The sequence below is a fragment of the Thalia democratica genome, chromosome 9 (assembly GCF_965202585.1).
Source record: "Thalia democratica chromosome 9, ktThaDemo2.hap1.1, whole genome shotgun sequence".
In the NCBI taxonomy this organism is placed as follows: Eukaryota; Metazoa; Chordata; class Thaliacea; order Salpida; family Salpidae; genus Thalia; species Thalia democratica.
In genome coordinates this window covers 17,999,815-18,025,772 of record NC_139173.1, presented here as the reverse complement: position 1 = coordinate 18,025,772, position 25,958 = coordinate 17,999,815, and the positions used below count along the sequence as shown (strand labels likewise).

Here is a 25,958-nt window from a genome sequence, read left to right as displayed (position 1 = left end):
TAACGAAAATGCTAACTCAAAAAGTTCGTAGATGTACTAGCTTATAAATTTAATGGTTTGTTATTGTATTAAATAGTAGCATTACAAAAGTCTGAAAATTTCATTTTAGAAAAAAATTGATGAGAATAACTTGAAATAATATGAACTTTATTTTTATGCTAATTTTTTGTGCTTTAATAAAACTTTATTACAGAAGAAGAAAAAAATTAAATAACCTTTGAACAACTTATTTATTAACAAAATGTACCAACAATTTGAATTCAAAATAATATTTCAAACTCTGAAACACTTAACAGAAATTTCTTTGATTTAACATGATAATGAAATGACATTTTAACAGCTTCGATTATTTCTTTCGTTCCCAAAGCTCTCTAAGTCCCATGCTTTCGAAATCTTTTTGTACCTGTAAAATATTATGTTGCACTGTAAAAACTAATTAGTTTTAATCTTATTTAATTAATTTTTGTAATTGTCGTACATATTTGTATTCGTTAAATTTTGCTCAAAAGTAATAAATTTGTAACAAATTGTGTTTTTCATAAGCTACATAAATAAAAGTATATAAATTTGAAAAAAAGCGTACGTAGGTCTAATTGATACCTTTAATGTTTTTTTTTGCTTAAAAAATTTAAAACATTATATGAGTTAAATTTAAAATATGTTTTAAAATATAGCAAACTCTGGTAATTAAACTTTTTTTGTTTTTGAATTTTTTTTACTACCATAATCATATCAACTTGAGCTTTAAACTTTTTTTTTTTTTTATATAACTTTTTGAGTTGTGACCCTTTAAATATAAAAAAAGTTGAGTTGTACAAATTTGAATAGTCGTGTCATCATTGCTATAAAATTCTTTTCGAAATAGGATAAAAGAATAAAAACAAAAGGACAAAAAATGCATTACGCATCCCTAATGAGATAACAAGCTTCGAAGTCTTTCAGCATCTCTAATTTAAAAAAAAAATTAACTTCAAAACTAGTGGGTTATCAAGTATTTTATGAAGCTTTTAATTAAATTCAAGTATTTTAATAAAATATTGTCTTTTTTTTTCAAATTACCTTTAGACATAACATATGTCATTCAACAACAACTCAACTTGGACCAACTTGTTCAAGCTTAAAGTATTAAAATAATTAAGGCACAAATCATATCAGCGAATACAAAGCAAACAATTCGATCAATCAAAACGAAATACAACAAATTCAAAAACCTGGTCGTTCTCGGTGTTGTCCTCCATGGTGGCGGAGTTTTGCACCGCCCAGATGTTGTAGTACCTCCCGTTGCCGCTCGTGGATGTAGATGGAGGGAAAGCCCCCGTCTGCTCGTTCGAACTCCAAATATTATCATGTTGCGTCGCCGGCGCCACGACGGAGTGGCTGATGACACCTGGGGCCTGAGGGGCGGCTTGAAAAACGGGGTCCAGGTTCTGGTTGAGAATGTCCTCGATCGTGGTCGCGGGCCAGAGTGGAAGCTGGGGCAGCGCTTCGGTGGTGAAAACAAAGTTTTGGACGAGGGGAAGTCCGGGCGGCAGAATTGCGCTGTTAGCGACCAGGGAATCTGCGGGAATCAACGGTGGGCTGTACGGGTACAGCTTGTCGGGAGTCACCTGCCTGCTGGGAGGTCCGATGGGGGTTTTGCTCGCGGGCCTGGGAGCTGTTAATCGAAATAATGAGATGAATATAAGCAGTTGAGCTTTTTGCATTAAACCTAAAGCTAGATAATTCGTAATGTAAGTAGAAAGTTATAGTTCTTTTTTAAAATGTTGTTTTCAATATAAATAAGTAAAACTTTATTGAATTTACTTTAAATTGCAAAATCTGATAGGAGTATAAAAATAAAAAAAAAAAAATACAGAGTAAAAAATTGGTAGAATAATATTGTGCTACATAATGATAATAAAATTTAAAAGAAAAACAATAAGCAGCTAAACTTATGATCAAAAAAAGTAAACCATGTGACTTAAAAATGGAGAATTTTAATGTTTTATTTAAAATCAATTTTATGAGTTTTTTATTTAAAACTTTTAACTTCATAAATAAATATTTTATTGCACGCTGTAATATAGTATATTTTAAAGCTGTTGAAATTTAATAGAATGAATTGTAAAATAAAGTACTGTTGTACCAATTTTAACACAGCCGCTACAGAGCTTTTACATTTAAATTAGTTTTACAAATTTTGTTAACAAAAAAATATATATAAATACTTTTAAACACCATTTTAAGTTTTAGTTTAAAATCTTCAATAAAAACTGTTGTTGTTAAATTCGAGTATCTTTTAAGCTTGGAAGCTTAGTATGTATGTTAAATTAACTAGCGTAAACATTTTACGTAACTTTTATTTTAAAAACAAAAAACTGACGGCTAAATTTAGCTTATATTGAGAAAAACAAATTTAAGTTAATATTTTAAAATTAGATTACCGTTTAAACCAACACCAAGGTTAGAAACGGTTCTTATTTAATAATAACAAATATTTTAGGTTATTTAATTTAATTAACATTAGAAGGCGATTAACTTAAAGCGGTTGATATAAAATGTTTTTTATAACTTTCTTAGAAAATGTAATTGCAGAATTTTTTTTTTCTCTTTAAATTCGGAATTATCAATTTGTTACAAATTGTTAGACTTCTTTTTTATTTATAAATTAATCAAAGACAACAATTTATAATTTTATGGCCCAAAAAAAAAATCTAAGAAGTATCTTTAGTATTGCAGCTTTTGAAGTCAAAATATCTTAACCATTTTAATGTTTAACATCACAGTTTAAAACTTTTATTTTGTTTTTAGTTTATACAAAACAAAAAATAAATTAATAAAAGGAGATGTTCAGTTAATTTTATTTTAAATGTTATTTACATCTTATGTTGCTGTTTTTAATTCAAAAAACAAAAGTGTTTTAAAACTTTGAAGACTCTTATTAAACTTAAATACAATATTGACGATTTAAATACTTTAATAAAAAAATTATTTTATGTTATAATTATTTCAATATCTATTAAAGCGTGTAAGTGTGCACAGAAATGTAACCAGTTCACAGTAGATTTTGAGAATACTGATTTATAATTTTTTTAGCTTTTTTACTTTTTAACTAAACAATTTGATTAAATATGATAAAATTTTCCAACATAGCATAAAATTAATATAGTGTTACTGGGCCATAAACCGAAAAAGTATACAAAAGGTCTTTAAAAATCTAAAGTATATCTTTTGTTAGAGATTTTTTATTAGACTTAAGCAAACTAACAAAAATATACTCAATTAACAAACTCATAAGTTAATAATATTAAAAAAAAAACGATATTTCCAAGTACAAATGGTTTAAATTAAATAAAAACTTTAAAGAATAAAAAATACATAACAACCTATACTTATGCCTTCCATTCCAGTACTTGTACTTTTTTCTTTGTTCAACAACGGATTTCCAATAGCTTGAAAAGATAATTTGATTAAAAATTGCAGAAAAGTTTGCTACTAGCTTTATGGAAAAAACATACAGCAACATAAAAATTTAATCAACCAACCCTCTGTATTTAACATTGGCAAATTTTCATCGAAATGCGCGTTTAAAGAAGGTAAGCACGGCACATTGGTGAATTGATTACTATTTTGTATCAGGTTATCAAGAACAATAGATTGTGAGGATGTAAAAGGTGTTTCTATATAACTGTCTGCTAAAATAAAAAAACTGTCACATTATACTTTTTGATAAAAATTCAATATTAGTTGAACAAGACTCAATTTTTATACAAAATAAAGATAAAGGTTAGAAAGAATTATTATATGAAAGTATTAACCTTTAATGACAAAAAAGCATTTTGCCCAAAAGCCATAAAATAATCTTTTAAACGGAGCACAGGTATAATATTTGTGATCTTTTACTTATATAGCTGATAAAAACCAATTTTATTTGTTTATGTTGCACGAAAACTTTTAAGTATGGTTAAAACTTTTTTTAGTCTACTCAGTATTTCCAAAACCGTTCACTTATGCACAAAAAATTTTGATGAGTAACGAAAAAATTTGTAAACAGTTTATATTTAATATTACTTCATTTTGAAGCATTCTCGATAGTTCTTAGCAAGCTTTAAAAAGGTAGTTTTTATTAAAAAACATCAAAAATTGTCTTGTGTGCATCTTTTTTTAGTGATACCTGTGCGAATTTAAATAAAAAACACTGGCTAAACAATGTCTAAGTCACTTAATAAGTTTCAACAAAACGCTGCGAAAAAAGCTGATACAGATCAGATTCTCACTTGAAAAGTTCCACGGGCTCGCCCGTTGAAACACGTCGTGTTGGTGGGAGCTCACAGTGGCGAGGGGTGATTGTTGAGCGGAAGACGCAGAGACAGTCGACGACAATTTGGCAGTATTGTTAGCGTTGCTGGCCACATCTCTCTGTTAACAAAACCCAAGTAGTGAGTTTGAGTTAGGAAGGAGCTATGTGTTAACTTTTTATTTTTATTTAAACATCACAGCGGATAAATTTAGTTTAGATGTAAAAAGGAAGCTTTAACTTTAAACTGTAGCATGTTAGCAAAAGTTTATTTAACTGAAATTAATAAAACTAAAGATGCCCGTTAAAGTTAGCGAGTCTTAATTATACTTACTTATCTTTAAAGGAGCACATATATATTTTTTAAAATTCTTAAAACTTTTAACAAGTTGATGATAAAAAAAGTATTCATCTTAATACCTTTGTATTTAAGACAGGAAAACAAAACACTTATCAAAAAGACTTATATTGAAAGTATAATACCAGTCTTGAAGCGCTTATAGTCTAATTACGGGTAGGAAAATTTTTTAGTCGACAGGCCATACTTAATACAAAGAGTCTAGTCTTTAACGAATTACATTTCTTCATAAAATTTTTATCTATTGAGCAACGAAATGGTCGCCACAGATCAAGCTGAGAAAAATTTCCTGACTTTTCCTGACTTGTAACTAAAATTTTCCTGACTTTTCTAAATCTAAACTTTTAAGTTAAACTTATTTTAATATACATAGTCAAACACTTGAAACTATATAAATCTTCCAATCTTATTTTTATACAGGTTAAAACAACTGTTTTTTTGATGAATTCAATCATCTAACTTCCATTACATCACTTGAACCATCTGTGTATGATTGATGTATTTGCAATAAACAGTTCTATCACCAAAATACTTGTATTTTCTAACTTTATAAAGTTATAGTTTGTTTACATACATATAATATTTAATTCTTCTGGATGTAATAGTTTCTCATTTCATACTGTTTTCAAGCAGAGCTTTCTTAATACTTAATCTAGCTCAACCTCAGCCTGGTCATTGTGCAACACAAATAATGGTTGCAACAACTTTCCAAGAGAAGATTTGGCAGAAAATTTAAATGTTTCAAAATAGAACTGGTCAAAAAAATCTTCCTTTTGCTTGAAGCTCTTGAACTTTAATGCATTCATTGGACAATTTACCAAAGTTCTAAATTGTTCAATGCTAGTATCACCTTCAGAGTTGGAGCACATTTTTTACTATGTTAAGGAGTGCACTATGTTGGAAAAACGCCTAACAACAATTGTGACTCCTATTTTTTTCAAGGCTATGCGGATTTAGGCATGACATATTTTTTACAAATGTACTTCCAATAGCCATTCTGCTCCGGAGATTTTCAACCGCTTTTATAACAAATAATTTTTTTTCAATAAAAGACCATTTGTTCCTCAACTAGGTCTTTTTTCCTCAAATTTGCAAGTAAATTAGTTGCAGCACAACCAAGATCAAGGGCAGGTTTTAGGACAGCTTGATCATTTAATTCAACCTTGAATAACTGGTTAAGCTGAGGTTCGTAACTATCACGTCTTTCATAATGATGCACAGCAATTTGATTACCAAGCACAAAATGTTTTCATGCATAAAGGCAACAACAGGCTGGGTACTCTGGTACAATGTCAAAAAAGGCTGCATAAGAAATCACATAACTAAAGAAATGCAAGAAAACTTTTGCGTATATATCACAGTTTCACTATGGAAGTGTTCTTGCCACAGGTAATCAATACTAAAGAGCATAAAAAACTGCTTGTTCAAGTAGGGTAGTTGTTCAATATGTTAATAGAAAAATGCTGCAATTTTACAATAGGAAATTTATAAACTTATACCAGATAAAGGCATTGGAAATTAAATAATTTTGTAAATTTCTTTGCAATTTTAGTCTGACTTAAAAAGATTTTTAATTATTTTTTTACTATTTGAAGGCCTTAGAAAATAAGGAATTTTCTAAATTAATCTGACATAATCTGACCTTTTTTTTTTTTAATCTTGTCAAATTTCCTGACTATTCCTGACTTTTTTTCAAAAACCCCCATTTTTTTCTGACTTTTCCTGATTTCCTGACCATGTTGCAACCCTGAACGTATCTTTATAAAAAAACTTATAAATACAATTAACTTTAAAATCAAGGTTCTAATAAAATATATAAGTAAATAATCATCATCTAATAAGCACTATTATGTTCTGAAAATCAAAAAATGAGCACTTTAAAAAATGCTTGTTTTATAAAAGCTCTTTTTTTTATTGCAAAAGGTCATTTTCAAGCAAAAGTAACGTCGCGGGCAAGATATTTCTACTTGGTGGATTAGTGAGTTGTAATAGTGAATAAACAAAAGTGTATTTCCGAAATACATAACATTGATAACGATCTTTCATAAGTGTAAATCAATGTAAAATATAAATCTCAACTTCCTTTAATAATCTAAGCTAAGTACGATTATTAAACGGATACAAAAACATTTGAAAAGTAAAGTATTATCAGAAGCCTTATTTTATAATGCAAAGAAAAATTTTAAAACTGTGTTTTGCAAAGATTATACGGCTAGTATTTGGATACTAATTTCAAGTGGATTAACTTTGGATTAAAAAAGTTTTTTATCCAAAGCCGATTATCTTTAGCTTTATTCGTATAAATTCTAAATTTCAGCTGAAAAAAATATAAAGTTTATTTTTTAGTTTCTATTTTAACTATATATAACTAGGCGTTTAAAACTCTTTTGATATAAGTACAAATACTTTCCATGTCAGTCATATTTTTATATACATTAGTTAGTAATAAATAAGAAAGATTAACTTTACGTATGTAAAAAAATAGAATTTCGCTGTTTGTTGTGTCGCTGAATACTAAGAAATAACAACTAGTTTGTAATAGAAAATTATGTAGTTCTTGGCTTCACAAATAAATCAGTTTTAAACTTCACCTTAAGTTTATGCAAAAAAAAGTTGGAATTTTCCAATTAAAATAAAAAATTTTGAATATTAAATCTAAAAATCTAAACTTTTAGTTTCATTACATGATAACAGTTTAAGTATTTTCAAACCTTAAATGTGGATCTTTGTATAGAAAATTCAGCTCCGTTTTCAATGACAGTTTGGCTTGAAGCATCTTGAGAGGCTTCTAAAATATTGATAAGATCATATTTTTTTAGTATTTTGGAACTTCTACTTTTTAAAACTGCTTAGAGTGTCATTTATAGCACTTAAATGACGCGTTCTATCGATTCATTTTAAGCTTAAGCCGAAAATATAATAACTGTTTTTAAATTTACTTCAGTTGATGAAATGAATTACCATATAAATTTTACTCTAAAATCAATACTAAAAGGAGTTTAAAACTTGTTCACAAGCAAACTTACAAAACATCACAAAAAAGCTCAATAAAATTGTTCTCACTTGAGCTCGTGTTGCTGACGCTGCTCGTTGGTGGAAGATCGGAATGAGCAGGCGAGGGGGATCTGGTCGGTTTGGAAGGTTGCTTGGCTCCCGTGAGCGCTCCCGCGTACGACATCGGACCGACGTTGACGCAGGTGGAGGGTGGGGATTGCACGGGGAAGCTGTTGGCACGCGAGGGTAGTGAAGGTTTCTGTGAAAATAAAACCGAATTCAAAAGTCTCCAATGGGCTAATTTTGGTGGTTGAACTATGCAGACAGTGGTAGGCAGCTTGAAAACGGGTGAACAAAAATTTAAAGAGTTTAAATAAGGATAATGGATGTAGCGTGTAAAGTAGTCTTTGTTGTTCAACCAGATAAGTATAGCTTTGATTACAAGAAGTTTTTGGCTGAAGAGCTAATAAATTAAATATATAAGCATATAATAGGATATAATAACTTTTAGCAGTCGTTATTCACATTGGATGACTTTTTCTGAATAAATAAAAGCTTGTGTAATTTCAAGTTGGTCTTGATGCCCCATTTGACGAAAGTTTTGAAGCTACTTGAATTTTTCGTTGAATTATGTAAATACTCAAAATAATTTACATTCTAAATTTAAAAAAACTTTTTAACTATCATACAACGTAGCTTTCTCAAACTAAATTAACTAAAAAGGATCTTTGTCAGACTATTATGTCTCTGAACGGTTTTCGAGTGAAGTGTGAAACTACTTATAGAATACACAAAGAATAAAAACCAATTAAACTAGTCAAAACTTACTTGTGGTGCAGATTTGACAGGTTCGGCAACAGCGTCTACAAAAGAGTTTTTAATGGTCACAGAAGAAGACGTCGAAACTTTATCGAGTGTTTTTTGTTTTACTAAGTATCCTGAATTTGAAACACTTTTAGCTTTGACTTTTTCTTTGGTAGAATTTCTGTAAAAAAAATCTTGAGTTAGTGCCAAAGTGCTACGTTCATAAATAAAAAGTAATAGTTGCAGTATTTAGAAAATATTTTTAAGTTACTCAAAGAAGGTTACCATGTTTGTAAGCACACTTACCTTTCAAATAAAGAAAAAAAATATATACAACTAAAAAATATAAGTAAAAGTTAAAGTATCTCACTTATGAGAACTTGTGCTAGACGAGCTTTCATATTTACTAGTTTCAGATTTGTTCTCAAAAGTTTTGCTCGTTCGATAGATAGGTAAAGATGATTTTCGAGGTATTGATGGTTTTGAAACAGACTTCTTCGTCTAAAAGTTAAGAATTTATAAAATAGAGTAAAATTATTGCTTTTTATTAATTAAAACTTACTTTTGGATCTTCATTTTTTATTTTGTCCGCAATGTTATTGTTCCTTAAATTTTTTGTTTTCTTTGCTGTAAAAATTATTATGTAATGTTTAGTACAAGAAAACAATAAATATTGTCGTAGCTTTGACTATGCTATTCGATAAAATTTAATTAGTTTTTAAGTATTTTTTGTATAAAAGTAAAATATACATATATGATAGTTTTAAGAAAAACACAACTAGTAATTAGTTTTACACAAAATAAATACTTAAGAACGATAAAACAGGCGAGCAAAAAAAAATTAGAATTAAACCATAATTTTAAACTAGTTTAATTTGTTAAAGAATATTTAATTTGTATAATAAAATATACAAGAACTTTTAAAAAAGACTAATGTGACAATCCCGAAGAAATTAAATTTTCTAGATGCAACAATAAAAAACTACATATAAAAAATGATTTAAACATTTATTTCATACAGTTTTAATATGTCCGAAAATATGTTAGTTCATTATGCTCAAATATTAAAATTATAAAGTTTTATAAACTAAAATTAACTAAAAACTAATTAGTGCTTGGTTTTAATGTAAACAATTTAAGTTTTTAAGAACTTTAAAAAAATTGAAGAGTAATTTTTTTAATAAATAACAAAAATAAAAATAAAACAGTAAACAAAACAATAAAAAACTATAACTTTGCTTTTGTTTAAAAACGTAGTCAATTTTAAACTTGATTTTAATTTTAAAAATTGTGAGCAAATAGCTAATCTACAAGCAAAAAGTCATTACTTAATATTCAAATAAAGGGTAAAAAAGATCCAAATAACTTAAAAACATCTATTAATAACGCCTTAAGTAAATAATGTTGGTTACTTTAAACATAAAACTATTTAACAATCAACTTATACAATTTTTAATAAAGAATAAATTTAAAGCATGTATACTTTTCACAGTGATTTTTCATGAAAAATTAAAAACTACAAAAGACTAATAAGATTTGTCTACTCTAAGGTAATATAAGCGACGGACCTCAAAATTTGAGAGTTATTTTTAAAGCGGTTAAAAAGCTTTAAAATGTAAGTATGTAATAAAAATTTAAAACAAAAAATGAGACTATTTAAAAAGATCGACGAAAATATAATAAGATTTTTTTGGAATCTAATTTTAAAACTATTCTAATACAACTATTTAACTCAAGTTTAATAAATTCTTTTTAATAAAAACTAATTATAGCATTAAAATAAAAACCTTAAACAAAGTATATTAAAAGATTACCCTAAAAAATAATCATATCCCTTAAAATTAACTTAAATTCAATTTAACATTACCTACCTTTAACTTTTTTATTGTATTGAACGTTTTCACTTTTCAACGTGCTGCAAACTTTCCTATTGGAGCAGACTGCAGCAACGTTCTGCACGGGATTGTTCTTTTTGTTGACCTTTGCGGCCTGTTGAGAGCTTTTGCATTTAGCAGCATTTTTTTTAACGTCGTCTTGCAACGCCGAGCCGTCGCCCGACGACGAACAAGAGTGCGGTGGATAGGAAAAATACTTAAAAAATTTTGATACTCTGCTCTTGGCGTGACTCCTCGCCGAGGAGTCGTGTTGAGGTAGTGTGAAGAAAGCGCGCGCGCGGCACCACACGCGGGAAAAGAACGCCTGAAAGCATCTGGGAATGTACAAGAAAAATTTCAACGCTTCGTCAGTGAACCTGCTGCTGCCCCGGTTCTGCTTGCTCAGCCTGTGCTGCTGCCTGACCCTGGTCCTCCTCGGCGTGTTGCTCATCCGCGACAGGCTTCCCGGCGAGCTGCTCGGCCGCTTCTGCTGGTTCTTTTTGACGCTCGCGCCGTTTTTGCCGCAAACGCCTTCTGCGCTAGAGCCGTTCTTAGCAGAAGAGTTGTGCTTTTTGTTCTGGTAGCATATGATGTCGATGGTCGGTTCAACTTTTTTCTCGAGTTTAACGTAATTGATGTGCAAGTCGTCCCTTCTGCGCGGGATGACAACCTTTAGTAGTCTGACTAGGTAGCGTAGGATCCTAAAAGGAACAAAATAAACGTTGGAATGAAAGCAGTTAAAATAAGCTTTTACTCATATGAACACAACAGATGCAGGAAAATAATTTATCTAAGTATTAAAGATTTGATTAAATTCAAGTTTTTTTTTACTGAACTAAGTAACATTTTAAAAGAAAAAAGTAGGCAAACAAAGGTTTGCTTTGTATATAAAAGTATACATACAGAGTAGATATGTGCATAAAACAAAAGTTTTAATAAAGACAATCAGTTGTTATTAGTGTTATAACTTAACCTATAAAACCTTCAACTAAAATTAAAACTTTTGTACTTACACCTACACAACAAGTACAAAGGATCTTTAAAGGTTAAAAAAAACGTCTTTATTGGTGTTTTGAAATTTCGTAAAACTAACTTGACAAGATGCAAAGGATTGACAACTGGTTCGCAGTTAGTTTCGCATTTAGGCGTGGATGGCAATTGAACACAACCATCTACCATTGCTAGTTTTATCAGAGGAGCTTGCTGCTCGTCTTTTAATTTTATGATTGCTTCCAGTACTTCGTTTGCCTAGTTTTTCACTTATTTAAAAAGAGTTTTTTTTTATTTTTTCTGTTTAATAGGTTTTGTCACACACTTAAAAACTAAACGAACGATGAGATTATGAACACTAAAAGTAAATTTTTAATTACAAAATCAATTGTTTAAAGGAGGGGTCAGCAGCCTTTTTTAAATTCAACGAGTGAACAATTGTTTTGACAATTAAATTTAAAAACTGAGTTGATTATTCTCCTTATTATTATTATTATTATTATATCAAAAACCTTTATTGTGATATCTAAAGTAAAAAGTACACAAAAATTGTATTTTAGCTAAAAAGAACCGTGCTTGGCGAGCCACATTTGGCCTGATGCCCGCAGTTTTCCGGCCCCTGAGGTTTAAACATACTTATAATCTTTTACCAAACCAAAGTTATTTCCAGGGTTGCCATTCATTTTTTCAAATTTTTTTCCAGGTTTTCCAAATTTCTTCCAGGTTTTTAAAAGTACACATTTTTGGGTCTATTTTCAGTTTTAAATTAATTTCCATTAAAGAAACTGTGTTAAATAGCATTGAAAAGATATTTTAAAGTTACTTTAAATGTGTTTTGTAATAAAAAAAAATTTTGATGATGACAAAAAATCTTAATTATATGATAGATTTTTTGTGTCAAATCAAAATTTTACAACTAAAAATGTTAAAGTTATTAAAATTCCAGGTTTTTCCATGTTATTTTAGCCTAGATTGTCAAATACCAGGTTTTTCCAGGTTTTCAGGTAAAGTGGCAACCCTGTATTTCAAACCGTACAGACTTTACAAAAATGTGAGATGAACTTAAAATCACCTCGAAGTAGGCCGCGACGAGCACGCCCACGACAAAGAACATGACCATGACCCGGGCGGCGACGGCGATGGTCAGCTCGTCCGCGTGCTTCGGTATCGCCTGCTGGCATATTCGCAGCATGCTCCTGGGAAGCGTGACGTTCAAGTTGAACTGGAACAGCGTTCCCTGCTCAGTGAGGAACTTGAGCGTGCGAGTGACCTGCGTCGTGGTGAAGTCGGGAGAGAACCTGCGTCGAAGAAAAAGAGATTGAAATTTAGCGGAATAATAAAATAAAGAACAGTAAAAATAATCAAACAGCATTTTTCACCGTTTCATATACTTTTTAATCAGGCGATTAGCCGTTTTGAAATGCACATGCTTATTTTATTTTTTTAACTAAAACTATTTAAATTTTATATACTAGTAGAAAGTGAATAAAAAAAGATTTATTAATATTAAATATAGTTTTAAAATGTTTATGTTTTATTAGCATGTTTAAAACTAACTGGACATATAAAAAAGGCACAATATTTAGAATTAGTATCAAAAAAAAACCTTATAACTATTTCCTGCGAAGCGTTGGGCTGTAAAATATTTTCAAACTCAAAGCAATTGACAATTTTAAATCCGTATCCTTCGCAAACTTGATCATCTATAACTAAATGCAATATTTCTAGAGGCAGAGGTCCCATATTTTTTACTTGAAACTTTTTTAAGATGGTAATGTATGGTCCTTCATAATAAGCTGAAATAAATCAAAAAAATATTTTTTTATTCTTTAATACATAATACTTAGTATAAACACTGATAGGATTCTGAAACACATTAACCTTTTCAAAAATGAACCATCTATAACAGTTATTATATATTGTTAATATTTTTTTACAAAACATTTTAAAAACACTAACAATTATGCCTATTGTTTTTAGGATACTGTAAACAGTCTCGCAACAAGTATTCTGTGTACTGAATCTTCAAGTCTTTAATGTGGGACTGGTGGTGTTCAACTGATCCGACTTTCAGTTTTTCAATGTACGAATCTCCAATTAAGTGAATTGGCTCCAAAGCAGTTAAGTTGTTTCTAGTTTGTAATTGATATGGAGTTACAAATATTGTAAAACTAATTTCATTAATAACAAAAATCTAAATTTCAAGAATTAATCCGTTTATAAAATTATTTTCTAATATAAAAGCTAGTTTTATAGCATAGCATACAAATCGACTTACTTTAAATTTTATTTACAAAAATCAACTTCATATGTAGTACTATATACGAAAATCTTAACTTTGAAAATCGATGATTAAGCGTTAATATTGTTAACAGGAACTATTAATTAAACAAAACCTTTACCAAAAAATTAAAACAAAGCGTAAGAACGTTTTAATCGCTCGGTTTTACTAATGTACTAAAAGTTAGTTTTACTTAAGTTTTTTTAATTAGAAAAAATGTCAGTCTTAATGTTTTTGTAATTTCTTCCATTTTACCTTATCAGTATGTAAGAATGATGCTTTGTATTAACAGTAGGTTTGTATTGAATAGGTATGGTTCTCTGCTGGCCAGGTTCAAGGACCATTATGGTGCATTTTTCATCGTTCGCACAGTTGTCCAAGTTCAGATTGAAGGCAATTTTCAGCCAAGTAAGTCCGCTATTTCCGTTCATAACTTCGCGTAGTTTCTGCTTCTTGTACTGTGATTTTAACGAATTCAAACTATTAAAATTTTATGTGCATTTGACAAAAAAAAATTGAGGCCTACTGAGTTAAAAACCAAAAAAAAAATTGTTAAAGCCTCTGTTAGTATAGAATAAGAATTTTTTTTTGTTAAAGTACCTAAATTATAGTTGCATGATTGGCTTCAAGTTTATCGCCACAAACTCACTCAAGTATGACATTTTGTACTAAAACAAACAAAAACTTATGTACTTGTTATGATTGTTACACAGGTAAGAACTTTAATATCATGGTAAGTACAAATTAGCTTAAATAGTACTTAGAAAGTTGTAGCTTATATGGTGCATTGCTGGACGATACAAAAAAATATTTTTAGCAAGCGTTTACTGGTCTTTTTTGAAAGAACTTTTTATATTTAGGAACTTTTATGTTATTTTAACAGCCTAACTGACATTTTGGCACTTAAATTTAGAGCCTAAACATGAAACTACAAGGTTTAAAAAAAATATTTATTTCATGTAAAAACTTAGTTATAACTTGATACAAAAGCTTATTTTTTAAATTTTATGTCTTGAGTCACTGTGAGTAACTTAAACTTGATTTATAATTTTTTTTAAGCAATACTAACATTATTTAAACTGATGATTTAGAAACAAAACGTATAAAATCTTTTACAACTACTTTTACAACTAACTAATTTTCTGTATAAATCATTTTATTATTACTAGTAAAAATAAATTTTGTTATTAAATGATTTATTTTAAATTAATGCTAAAAATAGTTGAACAAACTTGTTTGTTATGTAAATACTTGAGAACGTTTTAAATATATTTTTATTAAACATATACTGCTCTCCTCTTGTTAAAAATACGAATAACTTTTCCAGAAAATATAAACTTTGTTATAAAACAGAAAATTAGAATTTAAAGTTTATTCCTTTTAAGAAACTTCCTAGAAAATTGACAATGAACATATTTGGATACATTTATGTTTAGACCGAAAACTATTTTTGACACTATCCCAAAACATAATTATTATTTTTTCCATAAAAATTGAACTATAACACGTCAAACTATAAGCTTTCATATAATGGTCAATGTTAAACTTCATAAAAATAATACCTTTCCCCATTGGCCTTAAAAATTAATTTAAACTAATTTTAAACAAAATACAACTTACTAAGTCTGAATTGTGATTAATTTGAAATACTGACGAGTCGTTGCTAACAAAACTGCTGAACGGAAGTTCGGTTGTTAAGTTCAAAAGCTTTATGACGTCATCAGATTGAGGATAATTTGATAACGTGGTCAGCTGGACTACAAGAAAAAAGTCTGATGGATTTCTTATTTTGACCTCCAGATTCTGAAACAATATTGTATAACTAAAAAAAATGTTTACTAGTTTGTTTAAACCTTTCTTTTATTAAAACAAATATAAATTATTTGAAAATTGTTAATTTTCTTAAATTTTATCACTTAAATTGTTTAGTTCAACAATGTTTAGTTTAGGTATTACTATAAAACCTATCAACTATAGTTTCGACTAACACTGCTATGTCCAACCATGGTTTTAGGAAACTTGTAATGGTTGGTGTCAGCCAAATGCGGCCAATACAAAGACGCTCGGGTGTCCAAGTGGTAAGTCTGCTGTGATGACGTCATCAATGTAAATGTGGCTTCCTTTCTGTTGACGTAATTTATTTTGTAATATAAAAATTCCAGCTTGGTAAACTTGATCAGATATTATAAATTTATTATAAATATATAACAATTACAAAGACATATTCTATTTGCACTACGAAAGGTATAAAACTTTTACCTCAAGCAGCTATGTACTTTATAAACATTTTATTTTTATTTTATATTATATTTCAGTAGCAGTAAAAATATTTAATTCGTTTTCAAACTAAACTTACTTAGCTTGATTGCTATTCACAACTTTGTTCCACCGATCAGTTAAAATTTTATAGCACTTTTCATCAATGCTACTTGTGCTTTTTCCTAAGCTTAAACTTGTAATCCATGTATGTCCAACTGAAAAGAAATTACCACAACTATTTGGCACATCTATTAACTATTACAACATGTATAATATTTACAAAAATAAATCACTTGACTATCAAATAAACCAAAAGGAACGAAAACAATTAGTGAGCAGTAAAACACTATAAAATATATTCACCAAACTTCTGTCTATTTTTTCATCGTTTTTATTCTGTTTGAGTGGCTCAGGTTTTAGTGCCTGGGTTGCGCAATAAACCACAATAAAAACAAATAACTCTTAATCTTAATAGTTTACAATCTACGGAAAACTTGCGAAACAAACATAAAAAACAAACTAACGAGTTGTTGAAGATGGCAGTGTGGTGTAGCAACCGTTCAGCTTGCATTCCTGTCGTATGTCGAAGTAAACTTTGCCGCTTTTCACAAACTTCCCTCCGCACGACTCTTTGCTTCTCAGCTTACTGTGAGTTGAAGTTGATAAGTCAAAGTGAGCATGAGTTAATTTGTATCATTAAAAAACAACAGTAAGTGTGAGTGGCAGCAGATCAGTTGATACAAACATAAGGAAAGTACGTAAGACTTGATATTTATTCTACCTCTAAATATATTGAGTTTTTCAACAGCTGAAATTAACTTTTACAACGTTTTATTTGATCGAAAATATATGAAGTTATTAAATTTATAAAAATATTCAAGTCTTAATAATACAAAAAAACTTTATAAAAATAGTTTTATACTATATAAGACTTTAGAAAATTTCAACCTCAAAAACAAAATTAAAAAGAGAACTAATTTTGTTGGTATTGCATAAACTTTAATTTTATTATACCTCAAGGTAAATCGTTGAATTAAATAAAACTACAAAAACAGCAAATGTGATTTTTTGAACCTTTTTACTTAGTCCTTATTGCTTTGTCTATAAATATATTAAGCGAAATATGCCACACAAAAAACATTTGATTCGTAAGTAAATTAGATCTTCTTCAAAAGGCTACCACGGAAGAGCAGTATTAAATAAGGGGATAAGAAGGTCATGCGCTTTTTTACATGTTGATCTATAAAGATTTTTAACTTAACAGTTGCTTGTTATCATTTCTTATAATAAAAATAAGTTTATGAGATATGAGGCGACAGAGTCGGAGAAATCTTCAGGGTCCCAATGGAAGGGCGAGGTAAAAAAAAGTCGAAAAAGACTATATCACTAAAAATATCATCTCCCACAATTTTTGAGCAATTTTTCTCAAACTTACTTAGTTGAATCTTAACTTAGTAATAAAGAATTCTATAAAAGTTATTTGTAAAATTTTAAGTATATATTTTTTTTCTTAAAAAATAATATTTTTTTTTTGTTTTTATGGTCATAATTTAGTATTTATTTATTTTTTATTATTACAATAGCGCTTTTATTTAAATAGAAGAAACATTTCGTGAAAATTTGAGATTAATAGCTTAAAAAATGAAGGATAAGATAGATTTTAATTGAACTTTTCGAAACTCCGAGAAAATCGGCCTTAAAGTTTTTTGATTCCAAACAGTTGTATCATTTTTTTTACAAAACTGATTATATCTCAAAAATTAATTAATTTTTTTATTAATTGCTAAGTTTTTTATAGTATATACTCCAAGTTTTCAAATAAGAGCCAATGTTAATTTTTGTAAACAAATGTTGGAAACCCCTATGTCCTTACTGGGAACGGGTCACTTTTGAACGAGGGGACACTTTTGCACGCAGGGTTACTTTTACACGTGGGGACACTTTTGCACGGCGTTACTTTTGCACGAGCGTCACTTTAGGACGAGGGGACACTTTTGCACGGCGTCACTTTTGCACGCAGGGTCACTTTTGCACGAGGGGACACTTTTGCACAGCGTCACTATGCGCGACGTTACATTTGCATGGTGTCATTTTTGCAAAGCGTCACTTTCGCACGGCATTATGTTTTCGAGGATATACTTATGAACAGCAAAAAATTTAAACAGTCAGTCAATTTCGAACGGAACTTCACTTTTGCACGCTTCTAATCGTTTTTTCTCATATGAAAACTAAAATATTTTTTTGTCAACTTAAATAATATTCGCTTTTAAACGAAAGTTGTTTTGAATTAATAAAACGTGGTAGTTTTTTAATAAAATTTTAATGTAAAGTTTTATAAGTTTATTCTTTTAAGAGTTTATTTTACAACTAAGTTTCGGTCAAAGAGCTCGTAAGTGCTTAAATAAAGTTCTTAAATAAAAGTTTTTATTTGAAGTTTTACGTAGAACAATATTTTAACGTACCACAATTCATTAATTCATATTTATAATCTTAATTTAAATAAACTAGATGAACACACATTTTCTAATTAAAAAAAAAATAAATTTTAAATACTTTGAATAAAAATAATCTCAATCTCGTTAATTTTTAAACAGAAAGATTAACTTAATTTAGTAAGGCTTTAAAATACGAATCTTGAGTATTATTTTTTATTTATATTCTCTTTATGTTATAATTATATTATATAGTTGTTAGAAAAATATTTTAAATTTATTTTAATTTTAAACAATTGTTAAATAAAAAAAAAAATTAGTTAATTTATGAAGCGTAAAGGTATTTCAAATTTTACTTGATATTTTTTATTTTTTTTTTTTTACCTTAGCGTGAGAATAAAAAGAGTAATGAAATAGCGCATTTTTCATGATTTAAACTCGGATTAATTCATTACTATAATTGCAAGATCATAATAAGCCCATGAGAGAGTAACATTTGCAAGTTTGAACTTATGTTCAAAAAAATATACAATAATAGTCTTCAACCGCTGCAATATTTCAATAATGAGGCTTGGCAGATTTATTTTTATCGGTCACTTGAAATAAGAAACAAACTACCAAATGAATTAGTTTCTTGCAAAAACTTTAAAGAACTTCGATTGAAGTTAAAAAAGCTTTATCTGAATTATATTTGTGTTAGTAAATTTAATAAGTAATTTTATTAACCGTTGATTTAATTTTAAGATTTAACTTAGTTTACAGTTAAATTTTATTAGCCGTATCTTTACTCTATTAATAATGAGTAATTTTTCAATGTATTTAATGATTATTCATCTGGCCAGTCTATTGTTAAGGTCCTTGCAGCGTTAGGTTTTTATTTTTGTTGTTGGTTAATGCATTTAAATAATTGATGTTGATCGTTCTACATCAAAGTGTAAATAAGTATAAGTTTGTGGTTAAAACTTTGCTTTTTATGTTAACCTATAAATTTTATATCAAATTATGTTTTTATCTTTGTTTTAATAAATAAACTATTTGTGTTTATTCTTATTTTTTTCTTTGTGTGTCTTTCAGTTTAAGTGGTCTAGGTTTTGATGCCTAGGTCCATCATATGGACAATAAACTTGGAACCGAAAATATATAAAAAGGCATAGCTGTTGATTTTATTAAAGTTCAAAATAAACTAGAACAATTTACTTACACTTAAAGATTTTTTTATCCTAGTTTCTAAATAAGTAAGTTTTTTGTCCCTGGTATGAATTTTTTGTAAAAAAAATTATTTTATTCTTTCGCTAGTTTGTTTCAAACATTAACTTTTACTGTTTAAGACTTTAAATCTTTCATTATTTGCCTTTAATATAAGCATGTTATAAAATTTTAGTTTTCAGATTCTTTTTATGTTACAGATTTGGTACTAGCTAAAAAACTTTTTACCAAAAAGCAAAATTGATGTTCCTTGCAAAATAGTCATCGTGCGAAAATGTCGCTGTGCAAAAAATCCATCGTAAAAATGTGACGTTCTGCAAAAGTATCGTTGTGCAACAATGCTGCCGTAAAAAGTTGTTATCGTAAAAATGTCGCCGTGCAAAAGTGTCTTCTCGTGCAATAATGACGCTGTGCAAAAATGAACCTGCGTGCAAAAGTGACGACCGTGCAAAAGTGTCTCCTTGTGCAAAAGTAACGCCGTGCAAAAGTGTCCCCTCGTGCAAAAGTGACCCTTCGTGAAAAAGAGTCGCCGTGCAAAAGTGTCCCCTCGTGCAAAAGTGACACTCCGTGCAAAAGTGACGCCGTGCAAAAGTGTCTCCTCGTGCTAAAGTGACGCTCGTGCATAAGTAACGCCGTGCAAAAGAGTCCCCTCGTGCAAAAGTGACGCCGTGGAAAATTGTCCCCTCGTGCTAAAGTGACGCTCGTGCAAAAGAGTCGCCGTGCAAAAGTGTCCCCTCGTCCAAAAGTGACCCTTCCTGCAAAAGTGACGCTCGTGCAAAAGTGACGATCGTGCAAAAATGACACCCACCCTCCCTAACTATAGTAAAATCTATATACAAACACACACACTATATATTTTTAATGCCAGATTCTTTATTCACAAAAGTAAAAATTACGAAAATAAAAGCATGTAACTAATTTAAACTAACCGATGGTAAAAAAGCTTGCTGTTAGACGTGAAACTTTCTAATTTAGTTGAATGAGCGAAAGATGAAGAAATCTTCAAAGTTTGATGCACAATTTTACCCTGTCGTAATACTTTTATTCTGATTTCTTGTCAAAAACACTTCTTTACAAACTTTATTTCAAATTTTTATTTGTTACCAAACTCACTTTAATAAACTTTTTACTTATATAATACAATAAAAGTTTTAAATTTCATACAATGAAAAAAACTTGCTGAATTAGTTTTAATCTTCAATAAATAGTTTCAAGTAAGTACAACACTTAACTCATTTTATATACAAATTTAATACTGTTTACCTTATTACTATCAAGAAACATATTATTAAGAAAAACTATATGAGTAATTTCAAAAACTAACAGGGAAACTTCTTGGAAATGTTAGAGATTCCGGTTCAAACACCAAAGACCCCATCTCAACCTGTCCTCTCACCGTTATTTGCAATGTCTACAAGGTTGTTTGAATAAACATTTTTTAAATTTTAATTTTTCTTTGCTACAATAAAGGTACTTTTAAGTTTATTTTAAACTTTTGACAACATATAAAAATAGGAAGTTGCTTACAAAATACGTTTTTAAATCAATTCAGATATTTTTAGGAAACTACTTTATGTTAATTTTTATAAATACAGTTTATTGATATATTGTTTAAATAGTAACTAATAAAACAAGTGCTTTTAGTTAAAGAGTATTAAAATTATATCTTTAACAATTTAAAAATTTTAATCTATTAAAATAAAATACTTACTTAACAACTATTTTGAACACTAAATAATTATACATTTTTAAAAGCAAAGATACAAAAGTGTACTTATTTCAAGGAATATTCTAGTTCTGTGAATCATTAGCTAAGCAAAAAATTAATAAAGAACCATACCATAAACTCTTTAATTGTAAATGTCAAAATATTTTATTTTGTACCTCATAATTGGTCTCAATTATAAGAAGCCCAGTGTAGCTTTGCTCATTAGGTGGCGCTGTGAACGTAACATCCAACGTAAGGTTGCTTTTCTCATTTACTACTACCTTTTAAAAATTAAAGTAGAATTAAATTCTAAGCATTTTATTACAGTATTTTTAAATAAGCTTTTTATTTCATTAAAATAAAAGTATGTTCCTAGTAACTAAAATTTTAGATAAAATTTAGATAGAATTTTTTAAACTTGTGTACAAAAAGCTACCTATATAAAAATATTAGTTAAAGGTATACAACTATAGTTATCATAATTCAATCAAGCGCTAAATCATATAAATGTATATAATAAAACAAAAAGTGTAATTTATTGCGACATCTACTTGAAAAAAAAATCAATAGATAGGTAAACCAATGATCCATATACATATATATATATAAGTGAAAAACTACTTTATTTATCTGATTCGTGCCGACATCGTGTTCAGCAACGTCGTCTCCGCTGCTGTCCTGCGCCATCGACACTTCCTCCTCGTCCAAATGCAGTTTCAACTTGAGACCGCTGAGCGTCGTGTAGATTGACTCTATGTTGACCTTGAAAGCACAACAGTTGTTGTAAAATTTGTTCAGCTTGTTGTTTTAATAACTACAAAGAATAGCTTTGCGTAAACTGTGTTTACAAACTTTTTTCAAAGAGTAGTATAAAATAGCTTAACTACCATTTAATGTTTTTTATTAGTTTTATGTGAAACTCATAAATTTATACTAAAGAATAATAAACTCACTGGCGCAGGGTTTAAGTTGATAACTTTGATAGTTTTCATCCGTTTTTGCCTGACAGCAACAACTTGAAAATCCAATATTTGGGTTTTGTCTTGTGTTTCATACTAAAAAATGTTTACTTTGAAATCTATAGTTAGGATAAAGCATACTTGAGTAATTCTCAATAGATATAACTTTTTTTTACGTCAAAAAAATATAACAACAATTCTATTAAAGTAATACTAAATTAGTGTTATTGTTTTATATACAGGTTTGCTAGAAGTTTTTTGAAATTTTTTTCCAGGTTTTCTGAGTTTTTACAAGATTTTTGATAGTAAAAGTTTTATTGTCCATTTTTATTATAAAATTAAACTTAAGATTAAAAACTGTCTTAAATATTATAAAGATATTGAAATGTATTGTAACGCTATTTTTAAAGCTTTTTATAATTAATAAAACTCTAAATAGTACGAAAAAAAATTGTATTTGATAGATTTTTTTGTATCTAACCAAAATTTCATTATTTGATATGTAAAAAATTCTTTAAAAATCCAGATTTTTTCAGGCCTAGGTTTTCTAATTGTACTGAAATTAAAATATAGTTTAATATTACTCATCGAGTTAAAGTTTTGATGTTAAGTTTTAAAAAGGATTATTACTTTTAGAAACTATTATTTTATATGAGTTTCAAGAAAAGATCTTTTTCAACTTTGCGAGTAAAATAGAATTACCTGCAGCCAATTGCTGTATATTGTGATTGGAACAGTAAAGGAAGATATGTTGGTGTTCACGACAGCTTGCAAATTCATCAGAGTGGACCCCGTGCTCTTCATGGCGTTGCGGGCGGCTGTCATGTTGCAAACGAGGTTGAAAGAGGGGCTGATGTGACGGGCGGTCAACTTGACATTGACTTTTATCGACGTCGCAGACTTCAACTTGGTGCCGAGCTCTTCAACCTGGATGAGAAATATAATCGAATTGATTGCATTTTGTCCTTTAATTTAAATTTATTTAAATCATAAATGTTTATTTATACAACTGCAAGATAGTAATTTTACTGTCATGGGACGTTACAAACATTCTTATTTTTTAAAATGTTTCAAACTAATACTATTAAATGAAACAATGGCTAAAACATTACTTTAGCTTTGATATAAAAGTTTACCTATTTAGGTAATTAAGAATTTTTTCAATAGAATACTTAGCTTATATTTATTTAAGGATACTTATACTTGTTATTTAAATCCCTTTCTTACTTTTGTATAGATGAAAAAAAATCCAGAACTAACAAAATTATACATTTCAAAGAAACTTCAAGAAACAAAACTGTTAACATGATACATATCTACTTTAAAGCTATTTTTATTTATCACAAAATTTTCATAAATCAGTTTTTTTAGAACAGTGTACAGACAAAAAATAGTTAGTATCAACAAACTTAACAAATTCACATTGTAAATGAACAACTTTGACGTAAATTTTAAAAGGTTTGTTCAATAGAAAATATATTTTTTTTAAACACAAATCTTTTATTGATGATAAATTCAAACAGTACATGCAATAAATTATAAATCTGCCCTGTATGGTTTACACTTCATTATACCTGTACAATGGGGTCGTTGCTAGTCATGCCGTTGCCGTGCACATCTATCCGGTGCAGCAAAACGTCAAACGTAAACGAATTCATCATTTCGATTGTTCTCTCAACCACGCTGTCTCCGTCGTCCTTAAACTTCGGCAACCCGATCAAGGTGGTAGTCTCGTTCCAACCGAGCGTGCTGTGCATTTAAAATCATTTACAAGTTTTTACTTTCGATCTTACGTAAAATTTTGTAACAGGTAAAATAATAAGTTTTTTTTTTATGCACAACTATAAAACTATGCTACTCAGATACGTTTCATTCGTGTTTATAAAACTTTATACAATATTTAAAATATATAGTCAATGTTTTTTATATGCTATTGAAAATATGTACATTTGACTTAAATAAATTATATACTCCTCGTTAAAAAACTTTATTATGTTGTTTAACAACTTTAATTAAATTGTTAAGTAAGACAAATACAGATAGTTATCATGTGTTTGTCACATGAGTTAATAATGAAAACAAAATTAACAAACTTAAAAACAATATTCTACTTCATATATCTGTGTTTGTATTACACCCTTTAGCTAGCATACATATATATTTTGTTTATGAAACGTATTTTTTGTATTTTTTTAAATCGAATTTTTTTATAAATCATTCAAAAGCCCTTCAAGCGGGCTCTATTGAAAGTGATTAATTTTATAAAATCACATTATTTTCTATACATATATATATATATATATATTAACAAAACACAATGCTTTACAAATACAATTGTTTCACTATTCTGTTAAACAGAACGGATCTTCAGTTTGTACATTGTGATAACATTTTAAAACATAAATATTTTAAAACATATATATATATATAGAGAGAGAGAGCATTAAAAAATTAAATGTTTATTACAAAGTATGATATTATACCAAATACATGTGTTTAATTAGAAAACATTTTGGACTAAAATTTATTATTATTTATTTAGATATCTCTCGAAGCAAGCTTCTTTGAAATACTGTAAGATATTTTCTCGCTATTATTAAAGACTGTTAAAAGTTTTTAAAAACTTCATCATTTTAAATTGGCTTATAATCTAGCCCCGCAAACTAGTTAAAGATTACTAATGTTTATACAGTTAAATAAAAACTAGTAAAAATTACCCGTCGTAGACAACGGCTTTATAAGGCAAATAAAGATATGGCTGTTCTGCACTTGAGGTCGCTATAATTAAGTTACCATAACAACCTTGCCTGTGCTTTGATTTAACTTTTTCAGCTGTAAATAAAAAAATCATTTGTTAATACTAATAAAAAAAAAGTTAAGAATAGAACTATTTAAAAATATGCTATACCTTGCCTGTACTTCACTTTAACTTTTTGAGATGTTATTTAAAAGTAATTTTGTATGTATAAAACTATAAGTCTTATATACTTATGATTATTTACTCTTTTGGTAAATTTGAAAATTTATGTTAGCTACAATATTTAACGAGATGTGCCAAACTATTTCATCATTAAAACCACAAAAATCAAAAATAGTCTAATTTACTATGGCTCAAAATCAATTCGTTATTTAACTAATTTCTAACTGTATACTTGAATCATAAAACATGCAAAAATTTAAAAGGTTATCCTAATAACAAATGTTTTAAATAATACCACTGTTTGTATACCACGAACTGTTTGAATTCTAGTTAGAAACTAAAGTATTCAAAACTTACGATTAAACGTAACATTGGCAGCAAGCACAAATTGTTGTTTTGATGTGGGTATTTTCGTTTGTGTGAGTTGTATCTCTAACGGTTCTTCCCTCTTGACTTTTTTCTTTTCCACTTTTATGCTTTTTATGGTAATTTCACGATCTCCTGTGTTCAGCATGTACACTGACAGCATTCTTTTTTCGTCTGTCAATTTAAAAATAATTAAAAGTCCGTTCATAATCATGTAACTTTTTAACTTTCTATATAAGTGGTAATAACACTGATTTAACTAATTTGTTTAAAACTAACTCTTAAAAATGTACTAACCAATTCTTTATTATAATGTACTAGTTCAAAAAACACTACATATATTATGTATAAGTGGACTACATAAACTACACGTTTTTTAAAAGCATTTTACTACACTTTATGAACAAAACAAAGCAGATGTAAAATTTTAATTTTCTATTATTTAAACAATTTATTTGACATGCAATTAAAAGATTAATTTTTCACTTATACTAAGATTATGAGTTATAAAATAAATAAAAATGAGAAATA

The 25,958-nt window shown here is 28.5% G+C and overlaps 1 protein-coding gene across 2 annotated transcripts; it reads right to left on the bottom strand.

Moving 5' to 3' along the window:
* LOC145843922 (uncharacterized) lies at positions 1-25,576 on the bottom strand. 2 transcript variants are annotated; one of them, XM_082951199.1, is made up of 29 exons: positions 25,419-25,576; positions 24,859-24,973; positions 23,716-23,890; positions 22,844-23,068; positions 22,136-22,237; positions 21,804-21,944; positions 21,359-21,463; positions 20,799-20,885; positions 20,404-20,501; positions 16,361-16,482; positions 15,934-16,051; positions 15,566-15,701; positions 15,198-15,380; positions 13,833-14,035; positions 13,256-13,428; positions 12,903-13,092; positions 12,369-12,594; positions 11,400-11,554; positions 10,304-11,007; positions 8,995-9,059; positions 8,803-8,933; positions 8,457-8,613; positions 7,698-7,887; positions 7,346-7,422; positions 4,257-4,398; positions 3,525-3,674; positions 3,366-3,431; positions 1,212-1,654; positions 1-403 (listed from the first exon to the last, which is right to left on the bottom strand). In XM_082951199.1, exons 1-29 carry the CDS (start codon positions 25,573-25,575, stop codon positions 347-349), a joined length of 4,893 nt encoding a protein of 1,630 aa, XP_082807325.1. In that variant the 5' UTR covers position 25,576; the 3' UTR covers positions 1-346. The 2 variants fall into 2 exon arrangements, with proteins under 2 accessions (XP_082807325.1, XP_082807326.1); XM_082951200.1 differs by having other exon boundaries at positions 3,525-3,671.
* Between the last annotated feature and the right edge of the window lie 382 nt (positions 25,577-25,958).

What these genes read in the sequence shown, in the direction of transcription:
- LOC145843922 (XM_082951199.1), bottom strand. Translation starts at nt 25,575, where the DNA reads ATGCTGAACACAGGAGATCGTGAAATTACCATAAAAAGCATAAAAGTG. An exon ending in TCGCAGGAAATAGTTATAAG is followed by an intron (nt 12,595 to 12,902) that starts GTTTTTTTTTGA and finishes TCTTCGACGCAG; the next exon opens with GTTCTCTCCCGACTTCACCA. An exon ending in AATGGAAGGCATAAGTATAG is followed by an intron (nt 1,655 to 3,365) that starts GTTGTTATGTAT and finishes TTCGATTAACAG; the next exon opens with CTCCCAGGCCCGCGAGCAAA.